At 36.5% G+C, this 18,505-nt stretch overlaps 1 protein-coding gene across 4 annotated transcripts in view; it reads right to left on the reverse strand.

The window, feature by feature from the left end:
- Positions 1-18,505, reverse strand: part of LOC135195346 (dmX-like protein 2) — a 572,993-nt gene that overhangs the window by 376,830 nt on the left and 177,658 nt on the right. For all 4 annotated transcript variants that reach the window (XM_064221627.1, XM_064221621.1, XM_064221608.1 and 1 more), the window contains exons 9-15: positions 8,264-8,433; positions 6,875-7,443; positions 5,441-5,615; positions 4,992-5,168; positions 1,601-1,761; positions 849-1,050; positions 252-417 (exon numbers count right to left, since the gene is read on the reverse strand). In XM_064221627.1, the coding sequence (XP_064077697.1) occupies positions 252-417; positions 849-1,050; positions 1,601-1,761; positions 4,992-5,168; positions 5,441-5,615; positions 6,875-7,443; positions 8,264-8,433 (1,620 nt within the window). The remainder of the gene's footprint in view (positions 1-251; positions 418-848; positions 1,051-1,600; positions 1,762-4,991; positions 5,169-5,440; positions 5,616-6,874; positions 7,444-8,263; positions 8,434-18,505) is intronic.

Consider the following 18,505-nt stretch of genomic DNA (forward strand, 5'->3'; position numbering starts at 1 on the left):
ACTTAATTTATGATACCTTTATGTTGTAATTCTACAGAGAATACTTTTCCTCATAAACACACATTATGTATATGTAAAAGACAACTATACACATCTACTATACGTATATCATATCAGCACATACTTTCTACCAGTGACTAAGAGATAAAGGATGGTACCATTATAATAACATCTAACATCACTAGCCTCAATGAAAATTGACACTACTTTGCCATCATTACATTACAAAATTATAAATTCTTAACATATACCTGCATCAGAGCCTCTTTCCCCTTTAATGAGGCCTTCTTGAAAAACATGAAGGAACTGAGTATTTTGCCAATCATGTGTTGCATCTCCAATAGCGTCTAATTCAATAATACAACCAGGTCGAGCTGTTGATTGTTCTGACACTATGTCAAATATATCAGATAAGTTCTGAAAACAAAAATGTGCATACTGTCATAAAAGTTGTGACAAAAATACAGTTAATCATCCAAGGACCCATCCAATTAACATGCATCATGAAGCATCAATTGTTAACCTCGTGCTGTTATAGATGTGATGTATATCTAAACTCATAATACAAAAATTTATAAATTCAACTGAAATCCATATCAACATACATTAGGTTTCCAAATGACACTTGATCAATCAGCCACCGAGGTAAGGCAATTACTGTATAGCATCCACTGTATCCAATCTTCAGTGTGGATACCAATCAAGGAACTAATTTTGCAGATGCAACCACCCAGTGGAGGAGTATGCATTTCTAAAGTGAGACACTCTAAAAATGTTATGATTCATAACTATTTAATCAATAAATTAAACAATTCTCAATCTCGAAAGTGATATTCCAAACATCTTACCACTTGTCCAACGTGTTCTTGTAAAGAACTATCAGTTGAAAGACTCAATGTTGATTCCATCATCTGCTTCTTACGTTCAGCAGTGGATATTTCAGCTAAAAGTGCCCGTCCATCTATAACAGCCTGATAAACACGTAGGCACTCACCGTCTGAAGCAACAAAGCACGCTGAAGGGGAGTTTGAGACGCTCCCTAGAGTAGTGCTGAAATTAATAAAGGGCATTAACCAAATGGCACAAACACCAGAGGTTTACTATGAGTTTGATGAGCACCATGGTGGGAGAGGAAGAAAGTTATAAAAAAACTGCAGTCATAATTTGATATATCAAAGGCAACTATCTGTACATAATATGTATAATGAAATAATGTACCAAAGAAATCCCAGCGTACACAATTACTTGTAATCAAAACACATTTTTAATCTCCTAAATTCCTTTTTAATATTGTGGATAAACTATTTACCTCACTAACAAAAAATGACATGTAAACATTACACATTGTTGAGACTGAATTTTATAAAACTGTAACTTTCCAATGCCTCTTTGATGGTTTACAATAACAGTAAAAAAATAATCCATTGATATGTTTTTATTAATAGAGAATATACAACAAAGAAATGATCCTGAGTCCATAACATGGGAAAAACTGATGTAAGAATCTTTGTAAGTTTTAAAAGATGGGCAAGCAATGAAGTCCTTTACAATAAATACATGATCCAAGAAACAAAGCTTCCCTGTGACACCTCATTCTTACCTAGGTAACAATGTAGGTATCCATGCTGCATTAGAGAAGGCTGAGACCTGAGGTGAATTAACCCGAGCCAATTCTGTAACACCTCCAGACTTACTTAATGGACCAACTGCATCCACACGCCAAAGAATAAGCTCGCTGCACCAGTCTCTGTAGGTTGTATCCTATGGTGAAGATTTTGAAAAAGAAGAAATCATGTAATCTTTTAATATAAGTTTAATTTTGTGTTCTAAACTCACCATCTATAATTATGTGCCCAATTCAGCAATTATAAAATCATCATGGACGCTAGAATGTCTTCAAAACAGAAAAAAATTGGTAGCCATCACAGCACATCTATGGGCAAATCCTAAGGTTCCTAACAGCAATCACAATCAGAATTCATGCTGTCTGATCCAAGAATAGGAAATGGGCTTGTATGAAAGAATTGCTTTTGTTTTTTTAAATTATATTTGTTTCACAACAAACCCATCCCTATAATTAGTCAAAATTTAAATTTAGATGGGAAGGATTTCATTATAAAAAAAATCCAAATAGCTGATTGACACCTGCAGGATCTTTTTGAAAGTTTCTTGAGACTGAGCTATACATCTGAATCCATGTCCTTCAGTCTGAGGAACTATTGGAGGCTGGTATTCTAAATAACCTGACACATCTTATTCACACTCCCTTTCAGACTCCAAAGGTAATGCCGCGGGTTGAGAGCCCCAGACTTCAAGGGTGCCCCAGGTGAATGACTTGTGTCGCAGGGGACAGCAATTATTTATTTATTCTATAGTATGTCATAAACAATGGCTTTCTAAAAAAACAAAGGATGAATATGCATCTTTTCCGTGAATCTTTTAAAAATTATAAATTACTCTATCCTATTATATTGCATGTATTCTCATATTATGTATTGTATCATAAAATACTAACAAAGTGGCGAATGTTTTGGTATGGAAATCAACTGATGGCGAATACGAGTTTATTTCGTCATATTTAACTCAATTCGGAGTGAATTGTTTTGCTTCTAGTTAGCATACAAGAATATCTAGATACTTTACTTATATGAGGCAAGGTCATCTTTTCCTTGTATGACGTGTTAATTTTAAGTCGAAATATGAATTTAATACGTCTCGTTGGGAACTAAATTATTTTTTTCGTTAACAGATTGCTTTGTGGGCATGTTTATGGTGTACGGAAAATTACGTGATTCCGTTCACTATTTTAACTTGATTTCTTCGTAGTACGAGCTTTACCGTTACATTATTTATCTTTTATCGGCGTGAAAACAGCAGTAACTGTATCCTTTCAAGACCTTTAGTTTTGATTAAAATTATTCTCTCTCAACTTTATCTACAGTTGTGTTTGATCGGATAAGAGTACGGGAGTTTTATCTTTGTTACTGATGCACAATAACAGTCATTAGCATCTCGAAAAGTGTTCTCAGCTTCAGCTACAACTTTGTTTAAATTTAACAGTATGTTTCCTAGCTGATCTTTGATCTATAGCAAACAAAGTTATTATCTAAAAATATATCAGTCCTAATTTACATAACGTCATTTATAACATACCTGCGGTAATTGTTTACTATCATACGATGGTTGAAATACAAGCCAAATGGATGTTGTTATCCAATTCGGCTGTACTTAGTAAAACAATGTTTCTCGTTCAGTTGTTCAAGGCTGTACACATTTACCAAACGAGTAAAACGTTAAAACAAAACTCTTATAATTCTCTTTTGTGTTTTTTTTTAACTTAACAGTATTTAACTAGAAGATGAGATAAAGTTAGGCTATTGTAATTTGGTCTGTCTCTCTTGCTGCCTGGTTGTATGCTGCTGGGCTGCACCCGTTACAAGCAAAATTTAAAAATATTTTCAAAATATTGTAGTAACTGTATTAATTGCCAACCCATTTTAACATCAGGTACATACTTGGAGATGGTAATGAACATTTCCTAGTTTTCACTGAGACATGTAATACCTTTCTCCTATCAGTACTACATATGAATGATGGGTATGGAGTAAAATACCAAATTAAAAAGAAATTTGTATTTTTCATAACAAATGAATTCATGCTTTCATATGGATTAATCCATGCTTACCTATCTTTGGCTGTTACTGAATCGTCTCTGAAAAGTAAAATCCTAACGCTATACCTGGGCCATGTTGTGTGACCTGGATCAACCTACCTTCTTCCATTATGTTAGTCAGCGCGTACACAGCTACGCTCATCCTCCTAGGAGTGAGAGATCGAAACTATGTGGGGCAGTACATGGTGGGTAACTTTACCTATATGAAAGCATAGGTTCGTAAGTTAGGAAAAATACAAATTTATTTTTAATTTGCTATTTGTTCTGACTCATACCAACCTACATTTGTATATATGGAGCCTCACCTGAAATAATGAGGACACTCTCTCAGGTAAACATGTAAGAGTGTTCCTACTCGATACCCAAGGGCGTGCAAGAGGTGCATGCTGTGTATACCTTACTCATCCCAGGCCTAATGATGTTGCCAGTGACATCTTCCCTCAAGATGGAGTTCCTAAAGGGCTCAACGCTGTTATATGACCTGCTAAGCAGCCACTATTGGGTCCGAGGTGAAGGTACTTACGGACTTGTGTGCTGTATCCTTGATGGAAAGAGATAAATGTCGTTTGCCTCTTCCAGACCCTGGGAAGAACTGGAATAGTTCCAGTCTGCATTTGTAGACTTATAAAGTCTCCTATTTAGTGTGGTGCATTTACTTTTGTCTCATATCCTGCTTTTTCATGGAAAAATGATTAAATTTCAGGTATTACTTTTCCTTTGCACTGTATCCTTTGACAAAGCTGAAATACATGCTAACTGTAAGTGTTTACCTGAACCTGAGTATAAAATGGTTTTGGAGTTATGTGCCACAGAAAAATTCTGGAATAGGTGAAGCCGCAAATCCTGAACTGCGAATGGTCAGGGGTTGGCTGTATTGTTATTCAGAGGCAATTCAATAGCAGCTATATATGAAAGCATTATTTACTTTCTTATAAAACCCATCATTCACAAACCCTATTTTTCTTCTCCCAGACCTGCTCAGATCTCAATGCCACTTACCTGTGGATACATTTCTGTTGTTTTCCACTGCTTTACTTCTTTGTCTGTTGTTTTTTTAATGCTTTATACTCAACCAATAAATCTGAAATTATTCATCCACATTTTCTTCATTCCTTTACATTTTCTACTTTTCCCCCTTTACTACATTGGTTTACACAAGATTCAACTCTGATGTCACAAACACAATATTTTGTATGGGATATATTATCATTCCTCTTTTATTCCACATTACTAAATTTACACATGAAGTGTACCATTTTCTTACAAAAACCAGCAAGACATTAAGGTAAGCTAAATCATTAAGAAAACACATACTTACCTGAATGCAAATCAAAGGAGTGTCATCAGCTGTAGGCATTTGAGCCATGCTTGGCGACACTTCACGTTTGTTGTGATGCGAGGTCGAAAGCAACAAGGGAAGTACTGGATGGCACTTCATGTCATTTAGTTGGAATCGATGACCACATACTCTTGTAAAATGAGAAATATTCAGCACCTATAAGTAAAATGACATTATTAAAATTAACCTCAGAGAAATTCTTGAACCTAGTTAGTTTATATGCAAAAAACAATGAAATATGTCATTTGAGATTCCATAAAGAAATGCAAATAATACTTGTGTAGAGAAGAGTGTGACTGATAACAGCTTTAAAATAGTTCTGCAATACCTAGACCTATCTATAACAAGGACTAAATGTATTACTTATCTTCAATAAACTTAATTCTCATGGAATTTAAATGAGACATACAATGAATTTATTTCCCTACCTGAGTGAATCTTGAGCCTTCAGCAACTGTTAGGTGCCAAAGATTTAGAGAACCATTGCTATGCTTTGTAGTCATGGATATGATAGGTGAAGGATGACTATAGCTGCTATTCTTATCCCTGTCATCACTGCTAGTGAGTGTTAAATTGCTCTTGCTTTTGTTCTTGCCTCCACGCCTGTAATTACATAAAAATGCTGAATAAAGTGTAATAAATTCCAAACAACATCAAGTACGTACTACAGGATTACAATAAAAAACTGTTACATAACTGTAACAGCCAATATTCAAGCTATACAAGTGGATTTGTTATTTCAGGAGAATTAAATTTGTGAAATTTCTTAATACAGTAACTACCCGACTTATGTACGAGTTATGTTCCAGATGACCATTTGTATCTTGTATTGTTCATAAGTTGGTTGTCAATGTGCATTGTAGAATTTTTGTTGATGCTTACATTACCGAGTTAACTTGGGAGTCACTGATTATACTATTTTCACTGTACTTTTAAATCCTGCAGTATTACAAACAATTACTTTAGATGTTAGAAAGGTAGAAAGTAGAAAATAAAATTTTGATTTATACAACATTCAAAATTAGTATTTTTACTTGGTGAGAATTTCACATAAAGTTCATAAAGCAAACAGTACGTACACTGTCACCTATTGACAAGAATACATACTAAACAATTCCTATGGGGAGATGAAATATAGTAAATGGGAATTCATCAAAGAACAAGTTATATCAGGAAGATAGAAATAAGTACGGATATTTTACAAGTACAAATGAGTATCCTCATGATTGTAATAAGAATAGTATATGGTAACTAACCATAAGAATATAATCAGGAAAGGGGTTAAATGAACAGGTTCTTCTTCTCCCTCATGTTATTCTGCTCTCTGCAAAAATTCTTACTAGCCGAACAGGCGCACAGAGCAGAATTTGAACTTACGGGCAGCAAACACAAGTATAACTTGTCACCCAGTCTGTTCATATCTGAATGTTCATAACATGAATGTTCACAAGTAGGGTGGTATCTGTATTAGCTATGTTAAAATTCATGTAATTTATCTATGAATACAATTGTACAACTTTGCTAAGTACTATAGAAAGGAAAAATTACAAAACTTTTAAGATTTTAAAAATCTTATGACAGAACCCTATTTTCATGGGACCTTTTCTGATATAAAAAAAAGATACTATAATCTATACAAATTTAACAAGTTTCTGTTACTGGGGAGTTATAAAATATTTGACTGGGAGGGGTCATTGCTACAATTACAAATAAATACCTCACAGCCTAAGATGGTTAAGTATCAAGGTAAAATAAAATTTTTTAATATGCTTTATAGTATTTGAAACCAGACTATATTACAGAGGTGTCCTTTGGTCATATATATTAATAAATTAATTATAAATACCCTGGTAATAACTTACATTTCTTCTTCATGAGCTAATTCGAGTTTAAGAAGCTGTTTCAGGAAGGATGGAGTCGTTCCATTATAAATGGCAAGATTAGGAGACATAGTCATGGCGTCTCCCAAAGGTAGTGCATTTGGTATCCGTGCACTGAATGAAACTTGAGCTTGACGAAAAGATCCAGGATGATCATCTAGAAAATCTACAATCCATACTAAGAGTGATCCATCCACAGGATGTATTGAGAACAAAACATCAGAGGTCTGATGCCAATCTCGTAACAATGTTTCTATTCTTCGGTCGAGAGCATCACCTAGGGCTGAGGTTGTTGCGGTGGTGACATCAGTAGCAATGGATGTCGTTGAGGTAGCCGCACTCAGAGGTTGGTGAGAAGAACGCACTGAATGTTGGCTTGGAACATCATCCTCTTCCACACTTCGTGTTCGCACGGTCATATGAGAGGGAGTTCTAGAACCGAGGCGCATACCTGCAGCTGTTCTCTGTTTGCTATCATCTGGATCACTCACTTCACTTTGCCGATCATGATCTAAAGAAAGTGTTTCCTTTTCCAAAGCTCTTCGACTTATCTGTGGTTGAAAATTGTAAAAATCCTGTATATTAAGAGAAATCAGCTATATTAAGAGAAAGAAGACTTATGTGAATACTACTGTTCATCATAAAATTAGGATTCATATACTATATTATTCAAAGAAAATACAATGCAATTTTTTTTAATAATAATATCTCTCAGCAGGTTATACCAGCCAGAAAAGTCAGCTGCCCTATCAGTGGTAAGAAATAAAAATTTAATTAAAAATAATGATGACTTGGTGTAATTTGAAAATTGAAATTTTTTTCCAAAGAATGCCAAACTGGATATATTTGAGAGTTTCAAGAAATGGGTGTTGTCTCTAAGATAACGTGAAATGTGATGGGAATGATGAAGGTGACCACAAACTAGGCAGCTCAAACTCTGAAATTAATCTAAGTACTATTGGCAATGAAGAAAAGAAATTATAAACCATGGTTGATTAAGTAATTACTATGCTTAATTTTTATGCACTATTTACAGCTATACATAATGAAAAATATATGGCATGTTTATGTATTTTCATCATACCAAATATTTCTTTGCATTTTTCTTGATAAAAAGTTTTTACATTTAAAAATTTTTTGGCACTTTTGGATGTCCAGATATTTTGTTTGTATATTTATTTCTGGTGAAAATGGGAAATTTTATCAATTGAAACATTTTTCCTTGCTTTTAAAAAAAATATTGTTAAAATAATTACCTGGGAGTCATGGGTTTCCAAATAAGCTTTATAGAACTCATATCACTGGGAACACCAACAAACAATTTCTCAGTTGATTATACTATAAGAATGACCAGGCAGACTACAGGCTTACCTCAAGTAAAATATTTTCAGCCTCTGAGGTAAAGTGCATCTCTTTATTATTTAACCAGTGGATGACAAAGTTTTGTTCAGCATCTCCACAAGTTGTTATCCCACTGATGCTGGGAACTAGAGGGATGTCTGTTTCTGCATTGATTGAAGCCGCTAGATGAAACTGGAAACCTAACAAGAAATAAAAATTAAAATACATAAAAGCTTCCTGAAACACCTGTCAAGTGTAGTATGCTTAATGTGGTTTGGATCCCACAATAAGCTGTAGTCCCGTTGCTAAGTACCCAATTGGTTCCTAGCCACATAAAAATATCTAATCCTCTGGCCCAGCCCTAAGAGAGCTGTTAATCAGCTCAGTGGTATGGTTAAACTAAGATATACATACATGCAGTACACTTAAGGTAGGCTGGAAAAAATGTTATAAAAGTTATTATGAGTTAACATGTAAAGTGGGAGCCAATTTAATGCAGTATTAGTTGTATACAAATTCAATTCGTATAGGAGTGACAGACTTTGATAATGTCCTATATGTCATGAAAATTTCATCCCTTGAGATGGTGACTAGATGCTGCTGAGGATGGTTTATCTTTAGTCTTACAGTAGTCGCAGTTATTCAACTATAATCATAAATGAAGGTTCTACATAAAAACAATAAAAGCTGTGCCTATTTAACCTTCAGTTTTTATAAGCAATAAGAGACATATGTATATATAATTAATCAAATTATAAAACCTAAATTGAAAGTGAGTGATAAAAGAAATTATCACTACTAAATCAACAGTAAACTTGGACTGGGTATAAATTACTATGGACAAGGCTTGGATGGCTACCCTAACCTCCTCAAAATCTCAGTTAAAAGACGACACAACAATGTAGCATGTATCTCTTATGAACATAATTTATTACATATTTATACTTGTGTCTCCACTTCCAAAACGTGACCACAAAGAGACAGTAGAACAGAATAAAAAAAAATTTATTATTTTGTGGCAGTATCCCTATTCTTATGAAAAGTTATTTATTCAGTTATATTTCAAATAGTATTGATGTTGAAGTGTCCATGACATAGCAGAGGAAAATACCAGCAAAACCAAAGGAAGCAATAAATAAAACCATAGACAAATATGAAAATGAACAGTAGTTGAGAATTAAAACTAAATTAAATCCCAAAAGCAGAGCGCTTGAAAGTAGCCTCATTGCCTCCTAACCTTATAAATATCAATACGTATTATCCATAGGAATGCAGAGAAACTGCACCACAACTTCAAAATACCCCTAGTATTCGGCAATGTGACAAATGAAATTATATACCAACACTCCTAGTATTAGGCAATGTGACATGAAATTACTAAAATGCTATGGATACTTAAAGGAGGTTATAAGGCTACTTTAAATCACTCTGCTTCTAGGATTTAATTTAGTTTTAATTCTCATTTGCTGTTAATTTTTGTATTTGTTTATTGGTTTTCTCTATTGTTTCCATTGTTCTTGCTGGTATATTTTCTTGTTATATTATGGACACTTCAACATAAAGACTGCTTGTAATATGACTGAATGGATAACTTTTCATAATATTACCTTCACAAGCAAGAACATATAAAATGAAAATAAAAATTCACAGCTAAAATAGTAAACTATTATAAAATGTAACACTAATAAGAAATAAATTACAAACAAGATATTTTTATAATAACCTTCGTGGTAGCAGGGAGTGAGCCGTAGCACGGCTCCCCTTTTCTAAAGGGTTTTGATGTGGAAAAGGCTAATTGGAGAGGCTGCTGTGGTAGTGTTTTTCACTCGCCCCCAGATTCATACTGACACCCTTTTAAAAAGGGTGAGCGAGTCAGAATATTCTGGCATGTCCAATTTAGCAGTTCTCTGGTATTTTAGCAATATTTTACCTTAGAAATAGCGCTAAAGGAACGTATTTCACAGAGCGACACGGCTGAGCCCAGAAAATTATATTTTGTAAATACTTACTAAGTAGTTACATTGCTAAAAGCTTCTAGTATTGGCAGCTAAAAATTCTTTAAATTCGAGGTAGCGATTCTTTTGTCTTTAGTGTAGGTAACTAGTTCCATCCACTTTCAGGAAAGAGGAACAACTGAGCAGAAAAAACCAATTTGTTTATGCATATGTCCACGTGTGGGGAGGTGGGTGGGCTCCCATCCTGTAATTACTTGGTAAGTATAGAATAATAATATCATTTTTGAATATGTAACTTACCAAGTAATTACATAGCTGATTTCCACATTGACAGGAGGTGGGATACATGAACTATTCTAATCTGAAACAATGTTAATAAGAACAATGTATTGAGAAAGAAAATTCTAACACTAACAGAGTGCTTGTTGTTTCCTTACCTGTTAAGAGAGCAACAGTATGATGATACTACCTCTGGTATCGCACTCATCTTAACCAGTGGAGATGGGGTGGTAAAGCAAAGGATACTTCCGAATGCTAGTAAGGACTAAATAATCACCCCTGCCCAGGGCACAGTACCAACAATATCACAACCAGACAAAACAAAACCATCACCTACACTTAAAAATTAAAATTACCACCACCCCAACCATAAAAACTGGTGGGTATCCTGGCACATTGTATCCCCCAAGATTCCCAAAGAACTCAACATTAAAATTTAAGGTGAAAGGTGATGAAAGAAGACACACTTCCTACACTCCTTCTCCAAATACCCTGCCAGCCAAAGATAAAGGTACCAAGGTACTGCAATATTTAAATGTCATTTCCAAGTCCTGGAGATAATGAGTTGCAAATATGTACTGACTTGCATTTCCAGTAAGTCGTTTCCAGAAAGGAGGCAAGAGATAGATTGTAGTTGAAAGCTAATGAAGTAGCTACTGATTTGACTTCATGATCCCTTACTTTCAAGAGCCAACAATCTTCTCCCAATTGAGTGTGAGCTTCTCGAACGACATCCCTCAGGTAGTTGGATAAAACACTTTTTGTTAGTGGACGTGATGGGTCCTTGACCAAAGCCCAGAAATTACTGGACAGTCCTATAATTACCTCAATTCTGTTAAGATAAAACTTTAGTGTTCTTACAGGGCACAAGACTCTTTCCTCATCTTCCGATTATAGAATCCCTGTCGGATTCTTAGTCCTAAAGGATTGGGGCAATGGTTCAGCCGTATTCTTGTTCTTAGCGAGAAATCCTATGGTGAGCGATCATATCGCGTCTCCTGCAGCAAATCCAATTCTTCACTCCATGGCTTGTATTTTGCCGACTCTTTTGGCTATTGCTAGAGCCACTAAGAGGAGGGCTTTCTTTGTCAAAGTCTGAAAAGCTGAATCTAGTGGTTCAAATTGAAAACTAGTGAGCCACTTCAGGACCAAGTCTAGAGTCCATGAGACAAGATCTGTGTAAAAGATCTAATAAAATCTGAAATCTCTTGATTTGCGGATCTATCTAGGGTTCTATGCCTAAATACTGAATCAAGCATCGCCCTGTAACCTTTGATGGTAGAGGATGATAGGCCTTTTGTTTCCCTCAGAAACAATAGGAAATCTGCAATATCTGTCATAAATATTTAGTAAAAGAGACAATTGAATTTGCACCAACTTCAGAAAATTTACCACTTACTTTGGTAGACAGACGTTAGTTGATGACTTACGTCTGCATTTGGAAATAGTTTCTGAAGCTGCTCTCAAAACCCTTTTGCTCTGAGGAGTCTTTTGATAGGTAGTCCTTGGTTATTAGTGGACTTGTTAATGGCGATCTGGTTTTATGGCACTTGCCTATCGCCATAAAATCAGCGATTTATAGTGGCATAACAGGCAAAGATTTGGTTGGTAATGGTAATAGTTATGGCGCCATAATATACCAAACAGAGGTGCCATTAACTGAAACTTGGTGCCATAAACCCCATAAATTGCCAAGTCTCGCTTAATGGAGTTTCATTTATCAGCACCCTGCCGAGAATGGAATCCCCCCTACCCCCCAATAACCAGGGACTGCCAGTAGTTTGTACCCTGTCAGAGCCAGAGAAGACAACTATTGATGAAAGTAGCTGAGATGGGGCTGTCTGAGAAGCTTTTTCTTCTGAGGTAGAAGCCTTGAAAATCTACCAGCAAACTTATGAGGTCTGGGAACCATTCCCTTAATGTCAAAAATGATGCTATTAGGATCACTGAAATGTTTTAATGACAACAGAACTTGTTCACCACTTGCCTTATCATTCTGAATGGTGGAAATGTGTAAAGGAACTTGTTGATGCTACAGGGTCTGGAACTGGCGAGCAGAAAGTGGAAGTAAAAAATTTTTCAACGTCGCAAAGAGATCCAACATTGGCGGTCCCCAGTTTCCACAGGTCTAAACAGACTAGTGGATCTAAAGTCCATTTTGTGTGAATGACTTGGCTCCAATGGCTCAGCTGGTCCACCAAAACAGTCATTCTCCCTTACACAAATCTAGTGACCAACTCTGTCTGATTCTGTTTCGCCCATACAAGGTCCTCTGCTGCCTTACAGAGGGAGAAAGAGTGGGTTCCCCCTTGCTAGGGCAGTTGTGTTGTCTAAGTGGACTGCTAATGTCTTCCCAAGCACTACTGAGCAAAAGGTTATCAGACCCAAATGTATTGCCTTTAACTCCTTGACATTTATGTGCCACTGTAATTGATCCCTTGACCATGTCCCAGGATTTCCTTGTCCCTCAGGTAAAACTGAAGTACAGTGGAAACTCGACATAAAGTCCCAACCTATGAAAAATTCAAGTTACAAAAGCAAATACGAAGATTTTTTTGCCTCTGCATACGAAAATAATTCAGGTTACGAAAGGGTGTTACTGTAATGTCCTGAGATTTGCCCGGATCACCGAGAACAATTTTAAAACTCGCGCGCCTCTAACTCTGTGGACTCACCCCCATCCTCCCACTTTCCCATTGGTTCCTGAAGCTAGTCACTGCCGTAAGATCCTGCTCTCCTATTGGTCAGCACCTACCCCATCATGCTCTACGTAAGGGCGTCGTTCGGCCACTCCATCGCACCAGCGTTATCGTACGCACGCGGAATTCGTTCATTCACACATATACGATTTCATTTGTTAACGTAAATTTGTGTTAATGATTTCGCTTTGTACTTTATCGTGTTGTGTGAGAACTTAATTAGTAACTTAATTATGTACGTATAGTCATGTGTCCCAAGAAAGTTGCTGAAAGAAGGGGATGCTTTCTATGGAGACAAAGATGGCGATAATCAAGAAGTATGAGGCTGGCATGCAGTTGAGTGTGATCGCTAAGGAATACGGCCGAAATCTGTCGACAATAGGCACCATCCTTAAGCAGAAGGAAGCCATCAAAGCAGCTACACCTTCCATGGGCATGACTATTTTGTCCAACAAGAGGAGCCACGTGCATGATGAGATGGAGAGGCTGCTTCTTGTATGGATAAAAGACAAAGAAATCGCTGGCGATACGATAACCGAGACTGAAATCTGCCACAAGGCCGGCAATATTTTCGGCGATTTGATTGCCCAGGCCGAAGACGACAGAGAAGGAACATTGACGCCAACCCCAGACTTCAAGGCTTCTCATGGGTGGTTTGAAAAATTCCGGAAACGGACTGGCATCCATTCAGTGGTGCAGCATGGGGAGGCTGCCAGCTCGGACACAAAAGCGGCTGAAGCCTTTATTAAGATGTTCGACGAGATGACGATCAAGGAAGGCTACAGTTCTTAGCAAGTCTTCAACTGTGACGAGACTGGCCTTTTTTGGAAAAAAAATGCCTCGTCGGACATACATCACAGAGGAAGAGAAGAAGCTACCCGGGCATAAGCCTATGAAAGACAGGCTTACGCTCACACTGTTCCAACACCAGTGGGGATTGTAAAGTCAAGCCCCTACTTGTCTATCATTCGGAGACTCTTTGAGCCTTCAAGGCCCACAAAGTGCTAAAGGAGAAGCTTCTGGTGATGTGGAGGGCTAATGCGAAAGCCTGGGTAACGAGACTTTTGTTCACCGTGTGGGTAAATCTATGTTTCGGCCTGACAGTGAAGAAATTCTTGGAAGAGAAGTGCCTCCCTCTGAAATGTCTGCTGTTGATGGACAATGCCCCTGCTCACCCTCCTGACCTCGAGGAAGATATCTTAGCAGAGTATTCTTTCATCAAGGTTCTTTATCTTTTGCCTAACACCACCCCTCTCCTCCAGCCCCATGGACCAGCAAGTGATATCTAACTTCAAGAAGCTGTACACGAAACATTTTTCAAGAGATGTTTCGACATCACCGATACCACAAACCTCACCTTGTGTGAATTTTGGAAGGAGCATTTCGATATCGTCATATGCATCTGACTCATCAATCAAGCTTGGCAGGAGGTTTTGAGGCGAACCTTGAATTCTTTGTGGAGGAAACTCTGGCCTGATGCCGTATCCACCCGAGACTTCGAGGGATTCGACGTGGGCGAAGCTGGTACAGATTCAGAAATAGTTGACGATCCTGATACTGTTTTGCAACCAGATCTTGACGAGATCGTTGGTCTCAGAAAGCCCATGGGGCTGGTCGTCGACGAGGACGACATCAATAACCTTCTTGAGGAGCACCAAGAGGAGCTTACAACGGATGACCTGAAGGAGTTGGAGGCCATGCAACATAACGTCCTTCAAGAAGAGTTCTCTAGCAGCGGCGAGGAGGAGGAGGAGGAGGACCCCATGACAACGGCAGAAATTAAGGATACTCTAGCTGCTTTTCAGTGCAATCATTTGTGGAAAATAGACACCCCGAAAAGGCTTACACAGGTTGTATGCTTGCGCAGTTCGATGACGTTTGTCTGAGTCGTTTCAGGAACATTGTCAAAAGCAGGCACAAACAATTTTCCTTGGATAGCTATTTTTTAAAGAGGCCTTTAGTAGGAGTAAGCAATCTTCCTTGGATAGTTATTTTTTAAAGAGGCCTTTAGTAGGAGTAGGCAATCTTCCTTGGATAGTTATTTTTTAAAGAGGCCTTTAGTAGGAGTAAGCAAACGAATATCCAAGTGATACGAAAAAACAGAAAGTTGAAAGTGGTGAAGAAATTGAAATTAAAAAAAAAAAAATAATAAAGTAAAGTATCACAAAGTAAAAAAAAAAAAGTAAAAATCAAGAAAAGAAAAAAAAAGAAATTTGATTTTAAGTTTTTTGTAAAGTTAATTGATGTTTTGTGCCATTTGTTAATGTGTTTTGTAAAGTTTAGTGTTAACCCTCTTACGCCGATTGGACGTATTAAACGTCGAGTCAAAATGTCTCCCGTATGCCGATTGGAAGTATCATACGTCGGCTCAAAAAAGTTTTTTTAAAAATTCGCGGAAAAATACTTATAGGCCTACCAGCCTAAAACTTTTGAATCACGCGCCTTGGGGGATGCTGGGAGTTCACGGATCAAGGCGTTGTTTTGTTTACAATCGCTACGCAGGCGCGCAAGCGCGAATTTCTTTCTTATCGCACTAAAAAGTATCAGTGACATCTCAAAAATTATTTCGTCACTTTGACATAATTTTTGCACCATTTTAAATTATCCTTTACATGAAGTATTATATATGAAAATGTGCGCAATTTCATGTAAAATACAAAAAAAAAAATACTCATGATTGTAGCTTTTATCAGTTTTGAAATATTTTCATATAAATAACGATAAGTGCAAAAATTTCAACCTTTGGTCAACTTTGACTCTACCGAAATGGTCAAGAAACGCAATTGTAAGCTAAAATTCTTATATTATAGTAATATTCAATCATTTGCCTTCATTTTGCAACAAATTGGACGTCTCTAGCACAATATTTCGATTTATGGTGAATTTATGAAAAAACTTTTTCCTTACGTTCGTGCGATAACTCTTCCGATAAATTTTTTCGTGCGATTGTCCTCATGTTTGCACCCTTTTAAATTTGCCGTTACATAAAGTTTTATATGTGGAAATGTGTGAAATTTCGTGCACAATACAACAAAAAACAACCCATGGTTGTAGCTTTTATCAGTTTCGAAATATTTTCATATAAATAACGTTAAGTGCAAAAATTTCAACTTTCGGTCAACTTTGACTCTACCGAAATGGTCGAAAAACGCAATTGTAAGCTAAAACTCTTATATTCTAGTAATATTCAATCATTTACCTTCATTTTGCAACGACTTGGAAGTCTCTAGCACAATATTTCAATTTATGGTGAATTTATGAAAAAAAAAAAAAAACATTTCCTTACGTCAGCGCGGTAACTCTTCCGAAAAAACCAGAATTTTTTTTGTGCGATTGTCGAAATGTTTGCACCATTTAAAATTAGCTGTTACATAAAGCTTTATATATGAAAATGTGCGCAATTTCATGTAGAATACAACTAAAAATGATTGAAGGTTGTAGCTTTTCTCTTTTTTCGAAATATTTGCATATAAATCACGAAAAATAGAAAAAAAATCACGTTCGGTCAAATTTGACTCTACCGAAATAGTTGAAAAACGCAATTGTAAGCAAAAACTCTTACAGCCTAGTAATATTCCGTCATTTTTCTTCATTTTGAAACAAATTTGAAGTCTCTAGAACAATATTGTGATTTATGGTGAATTTTAAAAAAATATATTTACCTTCACTCAGCGCGCCGATTCGCGGCCGCAAGTCTCCGAAATACGCACATCGCATTATCCTAATATTTGCTCCTTTTCATATTAGCCGTTTTATAGAGTTTCATATATCAAAATGTGTGCAAATTCATGAAGAATACAATAAAAAATAAGTGAAGGTTGTAGCTTTCTCCATCTCCGAAATATGTGCATATAAAAAAATATATATACAAAAATTTCGACATTCGGTCAATTTAACTCGTCTGAAATGGTCGAAATCTGCAATTCTAATCTAAAACTCTTACAGTATCGTAATATTAAATCATTTGTCTTAATTTTGAAACAAATTGGAAGTCTCTAGAACAATATTTAGAATTACGGTGAATTTTTGAAAATAACATTTTTTTACGTCCGCGCGTTACAAATTCGTACATCATTTTGTGATAATATTTTTCCGGTGTTGCTTTTATTGTTTTACTATGTATTATATATAAAAATTATTGCAATTTAGTGTACAATACAACGAAAAAACAAGTAACTCGTTAGCTTTGACCGTTTTTTGCACAGCGTGATTTGAATACAATTATCTATGAATTTTTTTTTTTCGCTACCATATCTCGCATTATTTACATATGATAATGATACTATTTTTCATTTCTGATGATTGCATACTAAACTTCAGGCAATGACAAAAAAATGAGCCAAAAATGAACTCTTAATCTTTAAAACTAAGCGCGCTGTGATTTTTTGAAAAAATTATTTTTTCCGCTTCCGCGCTCACTCCAAACTGGCGCCGGCATACAGGAGAGGTTTTGATTTTTAGGGCTTCGGCGTAAGAGGGTTAATGTTTTCTGCCATTTTTTAATGTGTTTCGTAAAGTTAAGTGTTCATATTTTCTGCCATTTGTCCTCCTCCTCTGTCGCCACTTTCGGAGATCGCCTCACTCGAAAGGTAAGGTTCCACATTTTACTACATTCGTATGTACATACAGTATTTTCTGGGCTCAGCTCGTGTCGGCCTATGAAAGGATCCTTAATATCATTCTTTCTAGGTAAAATTAATCTAAAATTACCAGAGAAAAACAAAATTAAGAAAATGTCAGTAAAACTGACTCGCTCACTCTTAAAAAGAAGTGTCGGTATGGTAATAGGGGCGAGTGGGGAACACTACCACGAGACAATCACCAATTAGAACTTCCAATCAGAATCCCCCCAAGAGAGAGCTGATACCAACGGGCGATGCAGTCGCTACTACTACTACTAGAGGACGCCACGGACAGCAGCGCCCCTAGCGGACATCCTTAATTTTTAGCGCTAGCGTCAAGACGCATTTTTTCCTTGTGCTGTGCTAATTCCGGGATTTATCCTTTTCATCTAACATGGAACGCTCTGCTATTGCAACGGCTAAGTTAAGTAACTCATAAGTAATGTTTTACCACAATTTTATCTTCCGGGTACCAGTATTTTCCTCTTAAATAGGTCATATACGGTTCCCCGGTTGTCTCGTGGTGGCGCCATGCTGCCTCGTTAAGAATTCCCGGTCCTCCATACTGGGGACTTCTTATACTTATGGGCTTACTATTATTACGTTCATTATCTTTCATCGAGTTTTAGTAGTTTAGCCCTCCTACCATATCTCTTAATTTGGTATTTAGGGCTTATTATTATTCCGGCCCAGCATCCCGGCTCTTGCTCTTCATCG

The sequence above is a fragment of the Macrobrachium nipponense genome, chromosome 20 (assembly GCF_015104395.2).
Source record: "Macrobrachium nipponense isolate FS-2020 chromosome 20, ASM1510439v2, whole genome shotgun sequence".
Taxonomy (NCBI): Eukaryota; Metazoa; Arthropoda; class Malacostraca; order Decapoda; family Palaemonidae; genus Macrobrachium; species Macrobrachium nipponense.